The sequence below is a fragment of the Chaetura pelagica genome, unplaced genomic scaffold, assembly GCF_000747805.2.
Source record: "Chaetura pelagica isolate M959 unplaced genomic scaffold, ChaPel_1.0 scaffold923, whole genome shotgun sequence".
NCBI classification, from domain to species: Eukaryota; Metazoa; Chordata; class Aves; order Apodiformes; family Apodidae; genus Chaetura; species Chaetura pelagica.
In genome coordinates this window covers 25,815-35,624 of record NW_009952872.1, presented here as the reverse complement: position 1 = coordinate 35,624, position 9,810 = coordinate 25,815, and the positions used below count along the sequence as shown (strand labels likewise).

At 46.3% G+C, this 9,810-nt stretch overlaps 1 gene segment (V, D, J or C); it reads left to right on the top strand.

Annotated features, from left to right (window-relative positions):
* Positions 1 to 7,041, top strand: part of LOC104386564 — a gene marked incomplete at its 3' end in the record, with an annotated part of 12,012 nt that extends 4,971 nt beyond the window's left edge. The window contains 1 exon segment of the V gene segment in view: positions 6,712 to 7,041. Coding sequence covers positions 6,712 to 7,041 — 330 coding nt within the window.
* Between the last annotated feature and the right edge of the window lie 2,769 nt (positions 7,042 to 9,810).

Sequence of the window (9,810 nt, the reverse complement as noted above, 5' to 3'; positions counted from 1 at the left end):
AGGCAGGCAGGCAGGCAGGTCCCAGCACCAGTGCCTGCAGCAGGGGGTGTCCCACGCAGAAAGCATCTGAACGGGCCTCAGGGAGGAGGGAAGGGCCCACCTGCTGCACTCGCCGCCTCTGATACCCCCGGGACCCACATGCCCAGGCAGTGTCACTGCCCAGAGCCAAGGAGCGTCCATGAGCCCCAAGTTAGGGGGTGACTGCCAGGGGCACAGGATGGCTTGTGGCCCATCCTTTCTGTCCCGCACCACATCTGTTGTTTTGGGTTCCGTTGTCCTTGAGAAGCAAGTCTGTTTGAGTCCGTGAGCAGGGAATAATCAGGAGAGGCCTTTGCTGGCTGAAAAGGCTTTTTGTTCAGACTTATGTGGGGAAGAAAAGAACAGTTTCCCACAATGGGCAGCTCAAAGTGTGTGGCTGGAAAGACGAGGGAAGGCTTCTAGTGTAATTTCATCACTTCTCCCAGGATTAGCTGTTTTTTTTCCTGTGCTGGTGCAGCCACCCATGCTCCAAGGTGTGGACCATGGACCTAGTACTGGCTGGGGAGAAAGGGCTGACCCTGGTTATCTGGCTTGGACTGCACTGGCCTGCTCTTCACTGACCTTTGCTAGCAGCCTGGGAGAAAAGCCTGTGGGGAAGCTGGAGTTCTAGGGCCAGCTCCCACAGGTAATGTTACCAAGTTTCCAAAAGCCCATTGCAAATCGAGAAGAGGCACTAGTCAGCCCTGACTGACTGCTCCTAACTGAGGTGTTTTTGCAGATTTAGGGGATTGTTACCTCCTAAAGGAAAAAGAAAAACACAAACAAACAACCTACGCTGAAATTGAAGATGCCAGATTAATTCCAGACATTCAGCCAAAGCACAGGCACAAATAGAGGCTGAGGAAAGATTGGCTAGAGACCAGACCTGAGGATAAGAACTTGGGGCTAGTAGTAGATGAGAAGCTGGACAGGAGCTGCCAATGCGGACTGGAGCCCAGAGGGCCAACCAGGTCCTGGGCTGCATCAAAAGAAGCATGGCCAGCAGGGTGAGAGGGGTGATTCTGCCCCTAGTCTGTTTGAGTCCGTGAGCAGGGAATAATCAGGAGAGGCCTTTGCTGGCTGAAAAGGCTTTTTGTTCAGACTTATGTGGGGAAGAAAAGAACAGTTTCCCACAATGGGCAGCTCAAAGTGTGTGGCTGGAAAGACGAGGGAAGGCTTCTAGTGTAATTTCATCACTTCTCCCAGGATTAGCTGTTTTTTTTCCTGTGCTGGTGCAGCCACCCATGCTCCAAGGTGTGGACCATGGACCTAGTACTGGCTGGGGAGAAAGGGCTGACCCTGGTTATCTGGCTTGGACTGCACTGGCCTGCTCTTCACTGACCTTTGCTAGCAGCCTGGGAGAAAAGCCTGTGGGGAAGCTGGAGTTCTAGGGCCAGCTCCCACAGGTAATGTTACCAAGTTTCCAAAAGCCCATTGCAAATCGAGAAGAGGCACTAGTCAGCCCTGACTGACTGCTCCTAACTGAGGTGTTTTTGCAGATTTAGGGGATTGTTACCTCCTAAAGGAAAAAGAAAAACACAAACAAACAACCTACGCTGAAATTGAAGATGCCAGATTAATTCCAGACATTCAGCCAAAGCACAGGCACAAATAGAGGCTGAGGAAAGATTGGCTAGAGACCAGACCTGAGGATAAGAACTTGGGGCTAGTAGTAGATGAGAAGCTGGACAGGAGCTGCCAATGCGGACTGGAGCCCAGAGGGCCAACCAGGTCCTGGGCTGCATCAAAAGAAGCATGGCCAGCAGGGTGAGAGGGGTGATTCTGCCCCTCTGCTCTGGTGAGACCACACCTAGAGTACTGCATACAGCTCTGGAGGCCTCATCACAGGAAAGACATAGACCTGTTGTAAAGAGTTCCATGCATTGTCACAATGATGATCAAAGGGCTTTTCAAGGTCAGGTTGGATGAGGCCTTGTGCAGCCTGGTCTAGTCTGAGGTGTCCCTGCAGGAAGGTTGGATCCTGATGATCTTTAAGGTTCCTTCCAACCTTAACCATTCTATGTTTTTATGACCACATGCATATCTGCACGTAAGGAAAAAAACTTAAGACATGTAAAAGAGCCCTTCTTGACAAAGATTTAAGTGTTTCTCAAGCTTTTATAAAATAATAATAATAAAAAGAATACATGAAACCTTGCAGCTCCCTGGTGACACTGAGCTCCTTAAAGAAAGAAGTAGGTGTCTGGAACTAGCCAGAGCTCTTGTGCAGGAAGTTAGGCTGTAGCAGTGGGTTGTCAGTCTGTGACAAGTAAAAGTTGTCACAGGCTGCAAATGCTGATGTAAGTAGAAATGAAGCTGAGCTGATGAAGTTTCTTCCAGAATTAATTAGAGACAAATGCACTCTCTTCAACATGTAAAAAAAAAATCTCTAATTAACAGGTGGAAATTAGTTCTCAGTATTATTAGCGTGTCATTTAATGTCTGTCTTAACATAATTACCTCTCCTCTCAACAGCTTTTCCTTTCTCCACCTTTCAGTTTTGTTTGTGACGGGTTGAAAGGTGTGCTGGGTCAGAGCACAGGTTTCATCCCTGCTGTAGGGAGCCTTGAGCAGGACTTCGAGTGGATACATGTCCGCATGCCCAACAATTTCCTGCAAGCAGTTCAGGACCTCCCCTTCCTCAGGTAGATTGCATCCTCTAATTTCTTCTGCTGGTGAAAACAATAATTTGGAAAAATTCTGGCTGCCCTTGGGACATGTAAGCAACAACCCACTCTCTTTTCCTGCAATGCAATGATGCTCTCTCTTTCCTCTCATACTATACAGGGGAATGTGGCAACCTTAAAGATAATATTTTGTACAAGCCACCTCCCCAGCACAACTTGATGTGGAGCAAGAGGAACATCCTTCCTCAGGAGCCTGTGGTGATGCTGCCCTCTAAGTGCCTCCTGCAGGCCCCAGGGTCCTCACCAGATTCCAGCACTGGTCATGACCCACATCTACAGGAGGTGTTCTGAGGTTGTGAGGATGGTTCTCAGAAGACATGAAGAAAAGCAGAGTTTCATGGCCACTGCCTCTGGACAAACCTTCCTTAGCTCCAAGGTGCAGGTGCTGAAAGGCACCTACTCAGCATGTCACACACTACCTTAGTAGTGAAAGGTCACTGTATGCCAGGGCCTTCACTAGCAGGTTTAGGAGGATGCAGAAGCTGGAGAAGCCACAGCCCCCATGGTGTCCTAGAATGACAGATACAAGTATTTCAAGGACCGGAAAGTGTTCATACAGGCAGAAGATGTGGACCAAGTGCTAGAAACATCCCACTTAAGAAGGTGATGTTGGCCTGGGCCTAGCTACTCGCATCCATGTGGTCCTCAACCAGACACTCAAAAGCTTCTGTGTGTCAGAGCGTGTTACACCCGTCTCTCTTCCTCCATCCCTCCCTTCCAGCCTGCTCCCTCCCAGCTTGCTAGACAGGCATTTGTTTTTGCTTCCTCAGGTGACTGGATGGTGTTGCTGGTATTTAAGAATTTCCCCAGCATGTTTGGTCTCCTGCCCAAACGAAGTTCTCAGCATGCAGTATTGATGTGTCTGGAGCTTTATTCTACCCTGAGGTGCTCCAGACCTTTCCTGTTGGGGTGGAATCCAGCATCTCTTCACTTAAGTCGACATTTAACTTGTGCAGATGCATGTGTACTTGCTTTTGTGGATTTTTCTACATGTGGATCTCTGTGAATGCATGTGGGCATGCAAAGTTGTGCATGACACCATGCAGATCTGCATGATCATATGTATTTATGGGTTCTTGTGTGTCCCTCTTCGAGAGAGAATGTGCTGCTTGTGGCACTCTTTACTGTCCTGTCCATGAGCACTACAGAGCAGCAGGTTCTGAAGGTTTCAGTTGAACCACTTGTTTTCATTGTGATCTCACCTACTGGTGTCACAAACAGAAGGAATTTCACAACCACATATGCAGTGATTCATGTAAAAACATGCTCATGTGCACACATAAAGTATGCACATACATGCATGGTTACTTGGATACACGTGTGTATTGTTACAAGCATGTGTACATACACAGGTGTCTAGATCTCACACATATACAGGAGAAAACACACACAACATGCCTACACAAATATTTACTCACATATGAGCACACTGGGTCTCTCTGAGATGGAGTTAACTTGCCCCATGTTAGCACTCATAGTGCTGTAGTTTGTATTTTAGCTAGAATGGTGCTGGAAACACACAAACGTTTTGACTAGTGCTGAGCAGCAAGGCTGTCTCTCCAACTCCTTCTCCCAAAGGTCGGTAGGCTGGAGGTGGGCAAGATGTTGGGAGGAGACATAGCCAGAACAGCAGATGCAGGCTGACCAAAAGGGTATTCCATAATATATGATGTCATGCTCAGCAATAAAACACAAGAGAAAGAAAGGAGGCAGGGGTGCACCGAGAGGGGGTGGGGGAGGGGCGCGTGTGTCTCATTTGTTATTCATGTGTTTTTCTTCTGAAGCAAGTGGTACACAAACTCTAGCTATGCTTCCCAGGTTTGACTGAACATCACCTGCTGATGGGAAGTAGAGAATAAATCCTTTTACTTCTGTGTATGGCCTTTCACTTTCTTCATTTAACAGTCTTCATGCTGATGCACGAGTTTAGCAGCTTATTTTCTCCCCTTGTCCCAGTGAGAAAGGGTGCTGAGAGAGCAGCTTGGTGAGCACCTGGTAGCCAGACAAGGTCACCTCACCACAGTCTGTTTGGTGTTCAAAGTAGGACTGGAGACAATGGCAGTTTTGCATTAAGCATGCTATAGCTGTAGTAGTTAATACTTGGCAGGCTGGTGCATGAGTCAGGAAGTTTGTTTGCTGCAGAGCTTATCTCCATATTTGGCTGAGTTTGGGAGCATTTTGAAAGAGGTAAAGGCTGTGTGCATTGCCCTGGCCTTGAGGCCCTGACTGTGATGGGGGAGCCTTCTTGTGGAGAAGAGGAGGTAATTTTCTTCCCATCTGTGACTGATGTGGGTTGGCACAGACTTCTGAGGCCCTTATCCACCCTAACCTGAGCTGTTTCATGCTATTAATTAGCCCTGTTGGCCTATTGCAGGGTTTGTGGAATATGCTGTCATTCTGGTGTAATAGGAGACAAATTTTGGGTGAGGCAACAATGAAATGTGCCCTGAGGTGGCCAGTCCCTGGGTGGTAGTGATTGTGGAAGGGTTTGGGAAGTGCCTAGGGTATTTACCACCTTTCATAACGTGGGATTTTACACTTGAACAGGGTACCAATCCTGGTAAATCAATTTACCACGTGCTAGAAGGCTGCCTTGCCTACTTCAGTGGAAACCACTAGCTTTTAGCATTGTGTTGGGGCTTGGCCTGTACCTTTGGAGCCACAGTTGAGTTCTACCACAGGACCGTGATTAAGACAGAGTCTCAAACCACCTCTGAGAATACCATGATTGAACATGGTGGTTTAGACAGAGACCCAAACCATCTATGAGGACACCATGGCTGAGATAAGGATCCAGAGCATCGCTTCCAACCCAAGCCATTCTATGATTCTAACATTCTATGATTTTAGCATTGTGTTGTCTCCTTTGGAAATGTATTTATTTCCATTGCTGGGAGTATTTGGTATAGACTCAAAGAACAGAATAGGCACCTTGTATCATGGTGGAAGACTTTGTGGTGATAGTCCCTTGGTGTTAAGTGTGTTGACACTACACCCACTTACCCCAACTTAAAATCTTAACTTACTATGAAGTATTCTGTCTTGCAAGGCTAAAAAAGTAGTAATTTTATTCAACAATATGTTTCTAAGAAATTAAGCTCATATACACCAACAGCTAAAAACTGTTGCATCCAAGTCCTTTCTGAGACTTACATTTCTTTGTGAAGTTAATGTCTGATTAGGATCTTCAGGAGGTCCAGATGGCACTGTCATCACATCAGGCTACAGTGCTCACAGTCTACCCACCCCTTCTCATTTACCTCATTGTTTCACTGCATAATTTGTGGAACTGCATGTGTCATTAGCATGAGGTCAAACCAGTCCAGTTGAGACAACTGAACCATATAATTTGAGTCTTTCTTATAAGGTGAACTCTTAGAGAAATCAGGTTTCTTTCCTCAATCTGCCAACAGAAGTTCAGCTGTTCTAGTACCTTATAAGGTTTGAAGGCCAATAAAGGCAGGGTGGTGTATTGGATTGTGTTGCTGTTCAGATGTGGGTACGTGGTCTGGTTTGCCCTGTAAGTTGGGAAAAGTTTCGCAGACTCATGAGAAAACGCCATCTGAAAATTGGAAAATATGCTGAACTGTGGTTATCAGAGCTACTTGCCCTACCATTGGCATGGAATGTGGCCAAGGAGGTGGTGCCCACCTGCATGGGGCCAGGATGAGGGCTCAGCCTGGGATGGCATTCCCCTCAAATCTACTATGACCTCTGGCTTCTTCACAGACTTCTTTGCCCTGAACTGTCCCCCTGTCCATCCCTGTCTCTGCTCTCCCTCCACCTTCCCTCAGCAAACTCATCAGTCTGTTCTTCATCCAAGTCTTCCTATTTCTGTTCTTTCCTCTGTGTCTTTCTGTACGATACTGACATTGTCTGGGAACTCTTCTCCTTATCATCCTCTATGCTCCTGCCTGCTTCTGAGGGATTTGTTCTGGGAAGCAGAAGGCAGGGCTGGGCAAAAAAACAGGTTTTGAGGCTATTTTCTTCCTTTTCTCCTCGGCAGTGGCTGCGGGCAGAGCCCAGGTGCAGCAGGAGCCGTCGGCAGAGACCACTGAGGGCACCGGCGTCAGCATCAACTGCTCACACCCCAACATCCAAACCAGCGAGTTCATCTACTGGTACCGTCAGCTCCCAGGTCGAGGACCCGAACGACTCGTGAGCGGTCTCAAAGGGTCCAAAGATGTGTCGGAGCCGCTGGGCCGGCAGTCGGTGGCGGCAGACCGGCGGTCCAGTGCCCTGTGGCTCGCCCAGCCCCGGCTCGGGGACGCGGCGGTGTATTACTGCGCCCTGGGAGACACGGGGAGACGAGCCGGGGCTGCGGCCGCGCAGGCGTGTGGGGCAGGGGGACAGCCCCAGGCGGGGGTAGAAAGGCAGCTCAGTCCTGCTGAGGGATTGGGCATCGCCCCTTACAGTGGGTAGGAGCTTTCTTCGTTGTAGGGCATTTTGACACCTCTAACATAACTGTGAAAGCCATGAGTGATATTAGAACAAAAAGACTTATCTGACATACTGCTGTTATTTTTTTCCTTAAAAGAAAAAAGAAAAAAAGGGGGTTCTTGTTTAGATAATTTATAAACAAGCTCAGATACACAACATTCTTCTGGTCAGTTGGAGTCAGGTGTCCCAGCTGTGCCAGCTCCTAACTTCTTCTGCACCTCAAGCCTACAGATGTGTGGGGGCTGTGTGAAAAAAATGAAAAGGCCTTTGTGTTAGCACTGCTCAGCAACAGCTAAAACATCTCTGTATTATCAACACTGTTTTCAGCACAAATCCAAAATGCAGCCCCAAACAGACTACTCTGAAGAAATGTAACTCTATTCCACTCAAAACTAGCACACTCAAGGAGTTATTTCAAGTACAATATCAGCATGAAAAAGGGAACTTAACTTACCAAAACTTTCAAACAATCTTCACAGTACCTAGCTTTTAAGCCAAGGGATTGTTGTCCATATGCTTCTCAACCCCAAGCACAGAACCTTTGGTGTTGACAAAATATTCAGTGAATACTTGAATGAGAGACTAGTTGTAAAGATCCTTTTTGAGGACTCAGAAAGTTATGTTTATACCTTAAGCTTGAAATATGCTAAGGAGAGATACAGTGTTGAAGACCTGAAAAGCTTGAAAGCTAGGAAGAAGCATTCAGGAGGAGAGTCCCTAGTCCTGGCTCCAGCCAGTCCCTGGGAAACCTTGTCTGTCCCTGGTCCTACCTCCATCTGCAAAGTACCTGTAGACAAGGTGGATGTGAATGGGCTTAAAGCAGGCTTTCTCCACTCAAGGATGCAGACTTAATGTCCAGCTGGGTACTATATGGCCAGAAAAAATCATCATGTGTTCACTGTGGGATAAGATAAAAGACAAGATGTATATGCATAAACCCAAGATTTATTGTAAATAGTTTAAGATCCTAAAAGTTGGACTAAAAGACACAAATGGGTTTACCTGAATGTTGGGATATCAGTGTAACAAAACAATAAGGCACCTTAACAACAGAATATCCAAATAACCGAATAACTGGTTAACTGTCGTGGTTTGACTCAGGATAGGCAATTAAACCAGCAACAATAATGCTCTTTATCCCGTCCCCCCACACACAGGTAGAGAAAAGAGAGAGAGTAAAGAGAGAGACTTTCCAGATTGAAAACTAAACTAGACAGCTTTAATTAAATACTAATGATAAAAGAAAATATGTACAAATATATAGAAATATGTTCAGGAATGTGCAAAAGCCTCTTGCCTCCCCCCACCTCCAGCAACTCCCACGGCATCTCCTGAGCTGTGAGCAGTTCCAAAATGTCCTGGAGCATTGCAGGAGAGAGTGGCAGAGCAGACACGAGCTGATAGCAGAATGATGATGCACGGGATGCACGAGCCAAGGGGTCGATGGTGGTAAATAGATGGAGACCTCCCCAGTCCTCCCATGGCCACAGATGGAAGAGAAAGAAGAAATGGGAAGGAATTTGACTTCCGTGATCCCTGACCTTACACCGAGCTTACATAGATATATGGAATGGAATACTTTGGTCAATTTTGCTGTCTGTCTAGTCCACTCCTCCCTGTGGAAAAGTTATAGACACAACTCTTCTGCTCCCTGTAGCATCGGAGGCCGCAGTTTCAACAAGTAGAGTGAAGTGACTGTGAAGTTCCAGCAGCAACATAAACATTCTAGCGTTATCAGTCCACGAGCTGGAAAACTTGTTGCTAGTTAAAGGAAAGCTCTCTAAAGAAAAAAAATAAAATATAACAAAATAAAATAAAAATCAGTAAAAGAAAAATTGGCTTCATCCTGGCTCAAACCAGGACAGTTACACAAAGCCTGTTTTAGTACTAGCAACTTACTCATTAATAGGCTTTATACTAGATCTAGAACAATTATTAATACCTTGAAGCAAGGTGGTAAGGCAATGATTATAATCTTCCCTCTTATATTTAAAAGTATCCTGAAGTCTTATATTCCAACGTTTAAAAGCTGAAAAGTTAAAACTTTCTTTAGCATTTAAAGCTAGCTAATGAAGATATGAATAAGAATTAATATTAGGGGTATGATATTTCTTACCCTTCCTCTGGATGAGGCAGGATGTCCCTTTCTCTCAACCTCTTGAGAAGTAACCACTCGAGCAGGTGTTTCCACTAGAGAGGAGAAGGTCCAGGAACCAGGCTTTTATAGAATAAAGTGATTGTTTTCAATCCTGAAAGTATCTCTCCTTCATTTTCTCCTTCCCTACCGGGGGGAGAGAGGAGGGGATCAAGACCAGTATTGTCTCTGGTTTAATTGCCAATCATGAGTCATTTGGGATAAGCACCAGCCTACCTGGCTCTCTAGAGAGCTTCCCTGGGTCAGCAGTGTTGGCGTTCAGGAAATCTGCCTGGAGCAGCAATTAAAGGGATTTTCTCTAGTCACCACAGTGCAGTTCCGAGGCTGCTTTGAGCCAGCAGAGGGAAGAGAAGATGGGAACCTGCAAGCAGCAACTCAGTCTTTCTTGGAACCTGTGAAAGGCAAAGAATTATGTAATCCTGTTGAGGTTGGTTTTTTTGTGGTGTTGTTGTTGTTGTTGGTTTGGGGTTTGTGATTTCTTCGGGTTTGTTTTGGGTTTTTTTTTCCCTG